Source organism: Zootoca vivipara, chromosome 1 (assembly GCF_963506605.1).
Source record: "Zootoca vivipara chromosome 1, rZooViv1.1, whole genome shotgun sequence".
Taxonomy (NCBI): Eukaryota; Metazoa; Chordata; class Lepidosauria; order Squamata; family Lacertidae; genus Zootoca; species Zootoca vivipara.
The window spans coordinates 114,391,156-114,405,442 of NC_083276.1; the positions used below are offsets into that span (position 1 = coordinate 114,391,156).

Genomic DNA, 14,287 nt, shown 5'->3' on the forward strand with positions numbered 1-14,287 from the left:
GGTAAGCTGACAACACTTCATCCCCTTGTTCTTCTGGCAGAAGAGCAAAGAGGCAGCAAGTACGAGGAAAACACCCTCTAGGTGGAACAAGCTGAGTTTTGGGGTTAGTAGCCACAACAGCTAATAGTGGCTGTCTGTTCCAGTTCTCGTCGTCTTCTAGCTTCAAGGCTAGCAAACAGAAGAAAAGGATGATGGGGCAGAGATGTTTGACCAAGAATGCAGGACAGCTCCTACTTTTTAAGCTGCCAGGCTATCCTGTAATTGCTTAATGTTCACAAAGTGTCTATCTAATACTTCAGAAGGTGTTTTACTTCTGTCCCCTATCAGCCTGCCCCTGAAAGGACATTTTGGTGAGAATGGGAGGTTGAGCGTTGTAACATGTCACTCAGATATTAGGTTAGTGAACCTGTAATGCAGAACATTTGCAAAGTGTCTGTTTTCCCCCATTAAACACAGTGATCTAAGTAATAATTTGCTTAAATGGGAAATAAAGTTGTGGCCCAGACAAATATCTTCACCGTGGTTTCATTGATTAGTCCTGTAATCAATCAAACCAGATGGACACAAACCACCCTATCATTACTCAGCTTGTTATTAAAGTGAAATGTTTTCTGTTCCTTTGTAACAGCACAGAGCAATCAGTGACAGGAGGTGGGATACATATAATTAATCAAGTTCTGTTGATTAAATGCAATTTCCTTTTTAAAACAGGCTGGCCTGAGTCATGGCTTTAGTCAATATTGCACAGTATTAAGGTATAATGCTCAAAACAATGCTCTCCTTCAGTGCGTTAAGATTTGTTTGTTTAGTGTCACAAAAGTCCCTTTGGTTGTGTGTGCTACAGAGAAAAGGAAATAGCCATGACCTCAACTGGACTATGGCAAAATGTATTCAATTTCGTATCACAGTTAAGTCCCTACAAACATTTGTGCTCAAGCAAATTCAAATGACTTGTGTTTTCAGGTACATTTTTATGCACTAACCTCTTAGTTAATGTCTACAATTTCATTCTCACTTTCCAAAATGGTTTTGTAGTATTGAAAAATGCATGATACCTCATGATTTCCATAAAATTGCATAAAAGGCCTCTGGTTTTCAGCTCTACATAGATTTTGGAATTTTCAACACATTGCTTAAAACTATTACGATATGAAGGTTTCATACCCAAATTTTGCGGCAATATCATAAACTTGCTTTTCATGCTGAAGAACCTTCTCTCTGTCTCCCTCAAAAAGCAAGGTAGCAACACATAGCACATTGGGATCAAATCCTTTGAACTGTGGAAAGACAGGCATCTCCATTATATGAAGGTAGTACAGCAAGATACTATTTGTTCATATTGTTCTACCATTTTAAGTCATTTACAATATATTCATTTTCATAACTTATTTTGACCACGGTACAACTCTTCTAAAGCAGATTCACAAGCATTTTAGCATAAACAAGAGGCATATTTCAAGGTAACATGGTACATATTTAAAAGTGTGATCATTAAGAGAAACACTCAAGGATGCCGTCAGGAGAACCAATCTGAACATTCACTTTTACAAACGCAAGCAGGAGAAAAAAGTGCAACTGAAGTGTTGTAAAGCATCCATTATTCTCTATTCTGTAACCATTTACAACTACAGCCATGTGGATGTTTCTGAGTTTCAGAGAATAAGTGAATCTTTATTCTCTGAACATGAAATTTCATTTTGAAACTTTCCGAGTTCAACAAGCTTCTCTTGCTAAAATTATGGATGATAGAGAATTAACATGGCGGCATCAAGATTAGTGGAAGCAGCCTATTGGCATGTATGGTTTCACTTTTTTCCTCCCCCGCCACTAATGGTAGAGGCCAACAAGTCAATGAAGAGATGTCTTGCACACTCAAAGATATTTCTCATTCAGATAAATGTAGGAACTCTGCCATGAGAAGTTCTCTCCTCTCTTCCCCACCTGTGCTGTGCTACTACTCTCAACTAAAACAGCTGGCAGGTGCTGTTCTGCCATTTCCACCCTTAGACTGCACTAGTGTAGACATTCAAGCACACTTTTTTTTTTAATCCAGGTGTGGAGGAAGAAGATAAAACCTAACATGCAATTTTATACAGTGTGCTTTTGCAGGCATGTGTGTCCAAAGCTTTTAGAATCTGAATTAATTAGAGGCCGAGGACAAAAATTAAATACCTTTGTGATGTAGAATTTTTTCAACCCGTCCAGAAGCGATGTAAAAATTGAAGAAACCTGTGGTTTAAGAGCATGTCCTTGGCAAGAGTTAGGAAAAAGGAAAAAAATGTAAGACAACTATATTAATGGAGTTCAGAATTTTATTTGGAAACGCGACTGAAAAGCTGGAGCTTAAAGTTTTTTATTAGTAAGTGCTCCAGTTCTTAGCAAAATAAACTTACGACTAACACTGTTGCAAGGGGTTTATGGGAACCCTGCACATGTTTAGGCATAGATGCAAGAAATCTGAAAACTCGGTGAAATCTGTAAAGTCTAACTCTTTGCCTGCTTACAAAAGTACGTCAAAATAGGAGTCTTTGTGATTCTCTTTCCTACAGAATGACTACCTCTGCACCGCAGAGAACAGGCGTATTTGCTACTCCACAGTCCCCTGTCCCTAAAGTCAGGTAGATTCCCTATTTTTGTTTGTCTAGAAGCAACTTGTATATTCATGCATTCAAAAGTTAATTTGGCTGTTTATTTTACAGATTACAAACACACACACCGATGGGTGAAATCTAGTGCTGAAGTTCTGTTTGTGGATCAGCTTTTCATCTAGTGGAGACATTCACGTAAGAAAAGGAGAGTAGATTTTTCACAACTACTTCTGTAACAATCTTACACTTTGATTCAATGCTGAAGTGCTAGGAGATATTTACCTAGTCTCAGATTATTTTTGCCTGCATTATCTAGCTTTTGCTGACAAGTCAAAATGGGGTGGGAGATGGTATGTCACGCCCCCAATGCCACAAAGAACCCTTGTTCATTAAGGCTGCTTCCACAACTCTAGAACAATCAAATAATATTCTTCATTAACTGCAGGCCTAAGTCAACTTCTCAGTCAAGTTCTGTCTGCCCAAAAATGTTCTAATTTCCTTAAAGAGAATGAACCAACAAAGTAGTGGTAGAAGGAAAGAGATGTAAGAATCACAAAACGATTCTTTTTATTATTTCAACAAGCTTTTGGAGGAGACGACTAGTACAATGACTGCTGCTGCACTTTATTGAGGGGGGGTGTCTATTTTTTGTCTTGCTTTTAAGCTTTCTCTATTTAGGGACACCACCCAATCAAAGAAGCTGAAAAATAATGGGAGTTTTAATTGATTAAACCTACAAAAATATGCATACCAATAAACAGAGTTGAAAAACTAAGTATGCTCTGTTTTCAGATGATGCATGTGTGGAGAAACATTTCTTCTTGTGCGTGAGAAGGTAGGAATGCCTCTAAGATAAATGAGACTATATATGTTTTAAATCACTTAAAAATGGGTTGTCTAATTAAGGTGCCCCTGATCAGTTGATCAAGAGGTTTTTAATTAAAGGGGGGGAGAATCAATAAATTAAGACACTACCATCTTAATTTTGAAGAATGGTTTTGACTGCATTTGGATTTTATGTGAGTCACTGAGAGCTCAGCGCAGTCAGCAGAAGGGTAGCAAATAATCAAAGTATCCATACTGCATAATCAACTCCATCTGACATCAGTGATGAATGGCACAAAGGAATGAACTGATAAAACAAGGGGGTTAGTAACCAACTGCAGATCGTGCCCTCGTCCCTTTAAATTCTGATTTCAAATGTTGGGTTAGAATTAACCAAGTCTAGATTCAAAGAGGCCAAGCAAGCTCTTTGACTTTTTTCTTTGACAGCTGACAAGCCAACTTATTCTCAAAAGCTGTTTGCTAGGCAGCAGGGAATGCTTAAGAACCACAAGCAGTTCTCTAGATCTTGGTCATTACAATGAACCATGGTTACTGGCACCAAAGCTGGGAGATGCAAAAATTGGAGAATGAAAAGGGAGTATGGGAAAGAGGAGGCACATTTTTAATTTCCAATCCCCTACCGCCAAGGTCACAGAATGCCCACTATCAGACCACAATGTTTGGCGCAAGTTTACAATAGCAAATCATGAACAGAATTAGTAAAAACTTACCAAATTGAAATTGATTATTGTCCATAAGGCGAATGGATGCAGGAGCACATCGCTATAAAGAGACAAGTTGCATGTGAATAAAGAACACTGACGGAAAGTAAAGCAATTGTGTAAATTTTACTAAGAAAAATCTGGCGTGGGATGAAATACAGTCAAATACTGAACCTCTATAAAGGAGTTACATCATGCTGTAAAAAAGCCCATTCGGTCATCTTAAAACAGAGGCCCAGACTGGTGAAGATTAACGTGGTTTGCAAAATTAGCATTGTATTACATTAGGTCAACATCTGGCCTTTGATAGCATACCCCCGTTTGTAGTCTGTCCAGCCTCAAAGACATACATTTAAGATATAGAACCAGCTCTCTATGGATCGGTGCTATGTAAGGTTTTAGAAACTACTTGGAACAATAGGGAAAATATTCAAGTTTAGTGGGGAGGGAGTTGGCACACCTTCTAGGACCCACTAATAATGCCCTGTCATTGTTTTAAAAAGTGTGTTCCCCATGTGAATAATAAAATAGAAAAAATGGTAAGCAAATGTTGGGTTGTTGGCGATTTAGTCCTACTAAGAGGATACCCACTGAAATTAATGGAAATAACTATACTCCGAATAGAACTTAGCTGGATACAATCATTAACTGAGAAAGACGGAACAGAACTTATATGCAGTGCAAAAGATAACCGTGTGCAGACAGAGATGCACACACATTTTGTGTATACCCAAGAAACTAGGTATTCTAACAAAGGAGGGGGAAACAAACAGAAAGACTGACCTATGGAAAAGGTACAGAATAAGTGAATTACTTATTTATTGGAATGACAGGGGAATATAATAAAGAAGAGGAAGAACATTTTACAATGAGTCGTTTGTTAAATATAAAATCTTAACATTCGATTTAGCAATCTCCAAGAAGGATCTCTTAAAGGGGAGATTTCCCCTTTAAGCATATTGCCCAGCCTTAAGGAAAAGATAGCAGAGCAGAGCATTAGCATGCCATCTAGTGAAAGCATTTTGATACTACTCTTCTCTTAAATAAAAAGTGCAATAAAACACAACTTGAAGATAAGGTTACTTTACCTGCTTTGCTACTTCTCTTAAACAGGCCACCCCTTTCTCAAAGTTTGGAAATACTATAGACCCATACTTTTGGTATTCAGGGATTGGTCGAATTTTTATTGTAACTTCTGTTACCACTCCAAGGGTTCCTTTATAAAAAGAGGAAAATGATCATTTTGCTATTGTCGTTGAAAGATTTACAAAAATCATTTTGTGATTTAATAAGCAAAATTAAGAATCCCATCTTTGTTTATTTTGCAAACCATGCCCAAATCTTTAACAACTGTTTCCTATTCCAGAACCTCCAAATGGCAGTGTTCAGTTAAAGCAGTATTTATCAAACTGTGAGGATTAGATTTCTAATTGTAGAAATATTGCAATTCGTAATATTAAATATTGATATAATTTTAAAGTTCCATCATAATGTGAAGAAAGCTTTGCTCTTTCAACGTAGTGTAGTTAAAACTATGATATAAGCAGTGCTTTTTTCTGGGGGGGGGACGCATACCCCTAAAGATTTTGTGAATCTAAGTTTGGCCTCATTGAGGGACAGTATTTCAATATAAGTAGGAAAATGAGAGTACCCCTAAACATTTTATAGGGGGGAAAAGCACTGGATATAAACACCAGGGGCTTAAGTTATAACTAGTGTGCTAGGTGTTTTTCTTCCAAAAGGACCAATATAGAAAGAAATGCAGAGCATCAAAAGAGGCTTTCTTATATTTTAACAGCACCTGCCAGTCATTTAACAGAAACAGATAAAAGTACTGGGAAACAAGGCAGTGTGTGCACAGCCAACAGATGGCAGTGTACAGAAAGAAACTGCAAGCAAACCAGCAGCTCTATAACTATGGCTGCCTTGTATGTTTGGTAGTCAAAATAGTCTGGGTTCTAATCTATAACTAACTCAATCCATGATTTGGCACAATGCCCGAGCTATAAAGACTTTTAAGAGGAGTGGCTAAAGCAAAAAACACCCTAGATATGCTTGCTCAAAGTTCCACTGTGCTTAGTGGGGCTTACTCAATAGTGTGCTTAGAAATGCAGTCTGAGAGGCAGGAGAGTTAGTGTTAAGCAAGAGGCATTGCTAATCTGGCACTGCTCCAAGAAAAATGCACCAGCCTCTTCCTTATCAGTGCAAATTATTACATCACACCAAAATAGGTCTACAGCTAAATGTACTGTGTTAAAATTGCACCGTATCTAACTGCATCAACTGTGGAAATCTTGTTGTTATGCCAAAAGGAATAAGCCTTTTCAAATCCAACGTCTTCCAGTTGTTTTGGACTCCCATTAGCTGCAGCCTGCATGGCCAATGGTAAGGGATGAGAGGAATTGTGCCTCAAAACAACTGCACACAAAACCTGCAATTCTATTCTGATGCATACCTTCAGATCCTAAAATGAAATGATGGATGTCAGGTCCTGTTGACATACGTGGTCCTTGACAGCTTTTTTGTATCACACCTCTTGGGGTTACCATTTTTATATGAACCACCTGTATAATAAAAGATATTCGCCTAAAAAATTACATACAAATTGTAACCATCATTAGCCTAAACCATCATTAGCCTAAACCCAAATATACCACTATTGATCAAAACATTTAATATTCAACTTTGCCTCTCTGTAAGACTAGACTGGGGGTTTTTTTGTTTTGTTTTTTAAACTATCTTTGGAATTTCAGAACAACCTAAGTTTTCACTAATTGACAAAAATATTAGAACTAGAACAAGCATCAAACATCGATGCACAGTAATGAGCTCCTTTGCTAGGGGAAAAAGAATTATTACCAGGTCTTCAATGTTTCCATAAATGTTTTTCTTCATGCCTGATGCTCGCGTTGCTACCCAGCCTCCAAGTGTACTGAATTCCATTGAATCTGGTTCGTGGCCCATACAGTAACCGCTTTCACCCAGCTAAACACGTGAAAAGAAGACAGCATTCGTGTAACGGACAGCTTTCTAAGGATATGAAACTTGAACTCCAGAATTTGGTTTTGTAGATGTGTGTCTTTCCAGAAACGGGCAGGAAAACCCGCTGTCTTGCACCAATAAAATAAAATCATTATTCATTTCATTAACATGGCTACTCCAAATAGAACCGTACTTTTTGCTACCAAGTTTTCTCCACATAATCACCCTCTGGTATACAGGGGCCTACAATCACAGAAGTACACAGACGATTCACCCATGAGACAATTTGTTAGCATTAGCTGTGATTGCTGCATCATTTGGGGAGTGGGGGCTGGACTAGATTACCGTTCCGAGTCCCTTCCAACTCTACAGCTCTATGATTCTATCATGGCAGTACTTTTTACACCACCCTTATTGCAAAAAAAAAAAAAAAAACAGTTGCATGGCCATGTACCTCAAGTTGATGTTGTACTATGCTCATGAATACACAATCGGAAGAGGGTGAAAAACAGCCAAAGATTATTCTATGAACTGGACCCAGGTCTCAGTAGCATGTATTAAACATAAACATAGCTGTTGGGCTTTGCCTTATTTATCCCCACAGTTCAAAAAACCTAGATCTGATACCTTATTAAGAACATTCGACATGACACAATTTTAGCTTGAAGAGCTCAAAAGAATTCACTTAAAAGACAATACAGAAAGCACTTAGTTATGGTTCTGGTAATATGCACCTGGGTCTGTAGAAATCCTGAGCAACCAATTATATTTCATTCGTTCAAGAAGAGGCAACTTAATATACAACCATCTGGCTGGGATTCCTATGTGCAATACCATAGTATATTTGCTATGCAGATGAGGAATTTCTACACATTTGTCACTGGTTTCATTTTTCTTTATTAGTTGGGCTTTGCCATCTGCACTGCCTCAAAGATGGAATGAAACGCCTTTATACATTGACCCCCCCCCAAAGCTCCCCCAATGAAACGGCTCAGCAGAGCAGTCTTTTATGTCAACTGGCACAGGAACTGGTCACGTGGGCTTGCGCTTGAAACCACATTATGTGCTGAAAACATTTGAGAGATGGATTATTCAAGAATGCCCTATGGGGTGGAATAGCTCCCAAGTGTTTTCTGGTACAACTTCTATTGGTAAAATAATAATAAGGGCAAAATGCAACTGCGTCCATCCACCAGAACACACCATTGGTTAAACTCCATCACACACTGTACCCCTAAAATCTGCTCTGGAGTATTGGGGGGGCAGTATGGAGCAGATTTTCAGGGTGCAGGAGTGAGGAGAGGAAGGGCAAGTCCAAACATGAAGTGTTGCTGCTCTGCGTCTGGAATTGCTTAAACGCAATATATATATCTGTCAGTTTCATCTGCTTTATTACATGCTACAGTATAGTCACCGTGACATTTCCATGATGCAGGGATTGGCATTCCCTATCTTAAAGATCTGATAATACAGCAAGTTTTGAGCTCTTAAAATGTAAACCACAAGACTGTGTGCTAGCAAAAAGACCCTTTTACTTATAAATGTATACTATATACTTCCCTCTCATAAAACATCAAGAAAGAAGGACACCCCCCCCCCCAAAAACTGCCACATTATATGAGAGTCATGTTTAAATCACTAGCAGGGTGTATGAATTTATTATTAGAAATATGAAACTTAAGCTTTAAAAAATAAAATAAAAACCACTCCAAACCCCTAGCATCCTCAGGACAGATTGCAAGCATAGGCACTGCTGGAGCTTCTGTGGATGCAAATTCTTTTGAACAAGATCACATATTTCTGCAGAGGAACACCTACAGGACCACATGACCTACTCACAATACTTGAGTATGTACTCTTGAACATGCTTTATATGTTGACCAAAGTGCTGTGAATATGTTCCAATTATATAAAAATATCACTGAGTAACAATTTTTCTGATCCAGAAGAAGCCCCCCAAAGAGAAATGGCTGCAGCAAAAGAAGCTATTATGCCTTATTCTAGTGGGACAAGAGTGTGTGGCATTTCAAGAATGGAACAGTTAGTGTAACATCCGAAATTACTAGCCTGGAAAAATGTCATTTAAATTAAGAGAATATGCTCTGTGCATTTTAATTCTAACCTTTTTTTTAAAAAAAGCTACAGCTCTGGAAAGGTTAAAATACTACATCAAACAGTAAGAGGATATAAAAATAAAAAGTATGAAAGGCCATCTCATCAAAAAGTGCTGTGTTCGCTACAGAACCCTTTTAAAGGAGGACCACTCATCTACAGAAAGTCTATTACTGTACTAAGTATCGCAAATAGTTAATGATTCAAACATGTTTTAAAGTATGTAGGACTTGAGAATGCTTTTAGACAAGTTCCACAGCAGTGCTCCCAAATGTGTTTTTGGACTACAATTCCCATCATCCCTGACCACTGGTGCTGCTAGCTGGGGATGATGGGAGTTGTAATCCAAAAACTGCTGGAGAACCAAGTTTGGGAAACCCTGATCTACAGCAAACTTCGGCCCTCCAGATGTTTTGGACTACAGTTCCCATCATCCCTGACCACTGGTCCTCTTAGCTAGGGATCATGGGAGTTGTAGGCCAAAACATCTAGAGGGCCGCAGTTTGGGGATGCCTGCTCTACGGAGTCTCAGCAACCATTTTGTCCCAGCCTGCATGGAGTCCAGCCTGATGACAGAAAACATCCTGGGTCAGGACGTCGCCTGCACTCCATTAGTGACCACATGCTTGAGATGGTAGGCGGTTTTGTCTACCTGGGCTCCACCATAACCAGCAACCTCTCCATTAACACCAAGCTGGATAGGTGTATTGGCAAGGCAGCTACAGCAGTGGCTCGCCTCTCCAAAAGCACCTGGGAGAATGTGATGCTAACAACCAATCCCAAGATGAAGTCCCACCAGGCTTGTGTGTTGGGCAGGCTGCTTTATGGTAGTGAGCCAAGGGACACTTACACCTGTCAGGAGTGATGCCTCAATGCCTTCCACATGCGCTGCATCACGAAGATTTGAGGCATCACATGGCAACACCAAGTCTCAAACAAAGACGCGTTCTCCCAAGCTCATTTTCCCAGCATGTTCACACTACTGTCTCAGCAACATCTGGCGCGGTCATGTCCGCAGGACACGAACTGGTATAATGATTAAGACAGAGATGACTCAATAACCTGGAAAATATACACAGTACATTTGGCAAATGTAAAAACGAAAAGTAATTCTCAAAGGTGTAAGATACCTGTCTTTCCAAGTCTTGTCCAACAATGCCAGCTTCAACGTGAGCGGTTAAATTTTTCTCATCTATCCAGTGAATCCTGTTCTATTACAAAGAAACCAAAGTAAGACTTGTGAAACAATTGGATAGTTGACAAAATCAACAGGGTTTAGCCAATTCCACACACTTACCTGAAAGTAAGCCCCATTAAACCCAATAGGGCTTACTTCCAAGCAGACGTGTATAGGATTGTGCCTTCAGGGGCTAGAAATGGGAAGGTGTAAACACACATATTTTTTGCCTGTCTGAACTATTACTGTTTCACACAGGAACTGAAATTGTAATGATGTAGCCCTAATAGCCTAAAGCAAAAATATCCACAGGGAACTGAGGCCCATGGATTCATATAAGAACTATGCCACCAATTTACCAATATGGTCTTGTTTGCAGATGAAGTACTCAGATTAGTAAAGGATACAAAAAGATTAACAGGTGATTTTTTTTCTTACTCAATCCTGCTAGAGGCTAGATTTTTTTTAAAAAAAGGAATAAGATGTGCTTGTGCCTACTTCAGATATTAACGACAGAACTTTATCCTTGCCCTAGTTACATGAATGTTGCACTATGAACTGGGATTGGGCAAGTATGGCAAACAGCATGCCCTGCAGTGCTCCACCCTATGTGCAAACCAGAAAGGGATTTTATACAGAAGTTTTAAGAGAAAGAATTCTGGACAAACTGATGTTCAGTAAAGACATCTTTATGTTGCACGAATTCACTGAAATAAAGATGGTTGACCTTGCACTGTATACAGAAGGACCACAGTGTTTCTTCCCACCCCCTCCAAACCTACCTGTTAAGTTATTTGAAAGTTGAAAAGCTCTACTTCCATGCTTTATGAAACCAATTAGCTATCTAGCCTAGTGGCAGTATTTATGCTCCCAACAGGCAGCCAATATGACATAATGGTTAGAGTGCTGGGCTTGGGACTTGAGAAAGCCAGGCTCAAAATCTTCACTCTGCTACCAAGCAATACTTAACTTTTTCGATAGGAACCAAAAATAGCTAAGGCCTTATAAAGATGCCCATTGTCACCTTCCCCACAGTCTTTGTTACCATGTAAGGGAAGGCAGCTTAAGTTGTGTTTTTGGTATTTGAAATACTTTTTACAATCTGACATTCTACACAGTTTTGTCTGAAAATGCTTTTTCCACATACCATTTGTGAGGTGTCCAATGAAACAATCGTTCTTTTCTCATCAGCAGGACACTGAAGAGCATTAGAAACATTTGTTCCGCCTGCAGATACAAGAAACGCATTGACGTTATTTTTTGTTCACGTGCCTTCGTGTTAGTTCTCTGATACTTAACTATGGGGCCCAAATCATTTTTAAAATAATAAACAGTGCTACATTTGAACTTGGGAGGAGGCTTCCTCAAGCAAAAGGCAACATAGCAAGGGAGTCTGCTCTTCAAAATAAAAATAAATAAATCCCACTGGGCATACAAAAGCCATTAGCTATGTCTGAAGCAGCACTTTGGATCCTGGCCACTGAAAACAAGACAACAATTATTCTCCTTAAGGCATAAAATTGCTATATAACTTACCACCATACGGTATAATACAAATGTTATGCTTGCAGGCTAATTCCACAATTTTAACCACGTCATCATGGCATTCTATAAACAAAAGTATAAATAGAGAATTTAAAACATATATTAAGACAGTGATTTCTGTTAAAACTTAAATGTACTGTATTAAAGTATTTCACAAAAAGGGATTGAGCCCAGATCATCTATTTGGTTCTGAATTTTTCACATGTTCCTCTTAAACATTGAACCAAAGTTGCTTACACTTTTCCTTTTTTTTTTTAAAGACAAAACACAAAAAGCTAAAACTATCAAAAAGAACAGGCACCCCCAAACTGCAGCCCTCCAGATGTTTCGGCCTACAACTCCCATGATCCCTAGCTAACAGGACCAGTGATCATCATCATCACTTTTAATTTGTATACCGCCTTTCTATCATACAATACTCAAAGCGGTTTACAAGCTGAATCAGGGATCATGGGAATTGTAGTCCAAAACATCTGGAGGGCCAAAGTTTGGGGGTGCCTGAAAAAGAACCTCACAACAAAATTACAATTCAAGTAACAGCAAATTACAGATTTAGCAGATGCTCAAAAAAGCAAGGCAGTGAAAATAGAAGTAACACAGGAGGAAATTAAAACCAATAGCCAGCCAAAAGCCTTTCTACAAAGTCAGGCTTCAACTTGGCAAGATCCAAGATAATGGTGTATAATGGGTTCTTCTGGAAAGGTCATTCCTTAAGGTTGATGCCACAACTGAGAAACGCCTGCTTCTAGCAAACACTGAATGAACTTTGGTGAGGGATTGCAAGGCAGGACCTCGGAAACTGAACAGAGTGCACAAAGGAAAGCCATTCTATAAGATCTTCCAGGCTCAAACAGGGCATTCAAGCAGCAAGAACCAGCGTTCAAGCCCAGGAATCAATAGGCAACTGGTTTGGTCCCGCTCTGTAATATAATCTGATTGTTGGCGTGTGTTAGTCCATCTGGTGGCAGGAGTCTGCACTAGCTGAAGCTTCCAAAAGCTTTTCAAGGCCAGCCTGATGTTAAATGCTTTATAGTACTTAGGTCCAGACTGAAAAGCAACCCTGGCCAGATTCAACTTCTGGAGGAAGAGACATTGTTGGTGCACCAGCCGAAACTGGTAAAAAGGAGAATGTTAGCCACTTTGAGACCCCTTCGGGTAGTGATAAAGCGGGATATCAAATCCAAACTCCTCCTCTTCTTCAAGTAGTTATGGATGTACCAAGTGTTAAGAGATGGAGGTGCAAATAGGTATATCCTATAGACAACAAAGTATGGGCTAGATTCAACCAATGAATCCCAGGAGCAGAAGCTTGCACAAGGACTCCACTTGCTCTGGGGAGGTCACGAGAACCCCCAGAACGAGGGGGCAAGGAGAGAGGGGGTTATTTTGTCTGGAAAGCTGAAATGCCTACATGGCGCTACATTCCTCCCTATATATTTCTGCTAGCTTGAAAAAAGTTGAAAATGAACAAGCAAGAACAATCAATAGGAAATGCGTCCTTATCTGGATTTAGAGCAATGGCCTCAATCCATCTAGTCATGAAACTCTCCAGTTGGATGCAACTAATTTGCGATGTTGGTTTCAATGGAGCATAGTCATGATTAAGTTTGACTCAGGCTTAGCATTTACATTCAACATTATCTTGCATAAATGAAGAAGCTTTGGTTTCTCTTAAAAATGCTCAGAAAGCACCCCAACAAGTGTTCTGGTACTAACAACTAGAAATAAAAATAAAGGATACTGAGCCAAGTTTTCCCAGCATCTAAGTTGCACAGCTGGAAGGAGCCAGCTGGGTAGAGGCCAGTAAATCACAGAAACTGTAAACAAGAACCAATGTAATGCCTTCTGAACAGCGAATTACATGTTCTTGAAATTGCTAGCATGGCTCAGGTTTCTTTGTTTAGTAAGAATCCGTTGCCTGTGAAAATCTGGTGGAAAAGTTACCATATCAGAACTTCAATTCAATCTTCAGAAAATTAAAGGTTTGCACACTGAAAAAAAGCTTCCAAGTCTTTCACATGTTTGCATGTTTTGATCCTGTGCTCATGTTACATCTACCTTTCAAATTTCGACACTGTTTTCTTTCACTTTGGAGGAAAGTGACCGGACAAATAAAGCAAAGCCTGTGTTTTGCAAAGGCCTTTTCACCAGGCTGCATAAGCAACATTCTTGGCAGACTTCCAAACAACATTCCTGGACCAAGTACTGGATGAGATTCTGTATTCTGCCAACATCTGCAAGTACTTTCCAATGTCAAGTTCATCCTCCCCTCCCCCCCCGCATTTGTATTTTGCTATATTGGACTTCGAGGTGGGGGGGAGCCTTTGAAGAATGAG

At 39.4% G+C, this 14,287-nt stretch overlaps 1 protein-coding gene across 1 annotated transcript in view; it reads right to left on the bottom strand.

The window, feature by feature from the left end:
- AGPS (alkylglycerone phosphate synthase) overlaps nt 1-14,287 on the bottom strand; it is a 51,298-nt gene that overhangs the window by 14,116 nt on the left and 22,895 nt on the right. Inside the window, exons 6-14 of the mRNA XM_035134601.2 lie at nt 11,943-12,014; nt 11,554-11,633; nt 10,360-10,440; nt 6,995-7,120; nt 6,591-6,699; nt 5,224-5,351; nt 4,145-4,196; nt 2,173-2,249; nt 1,165-1,277 (exon numbers count right to left, since the gene is read on the bottom strand). Of these exons, the coding sequence (XP_034990492.1) occupies nt 1,165-1,277; nt 2,173-2,249; nt 4,145-4,196; nt 5,224-5,351; nt 6,591-6,699; nt 6,995-7,120; nt 10,360-10,440; nt 11,554-11,633; nt 11,943-12,014 (838 nt within the window). The remainder of the gene's footprint in view (nt 1-1,164; nt 1,278-2,172; nt 2,250-4,144; nt 4,197-5,223; nt 5,352-6,590; nt 6,700-6,994; nt 7,121-10,359; nt 10,441-11,553; nt 11,634-11,942; nt 12,015-14,287) is intronic.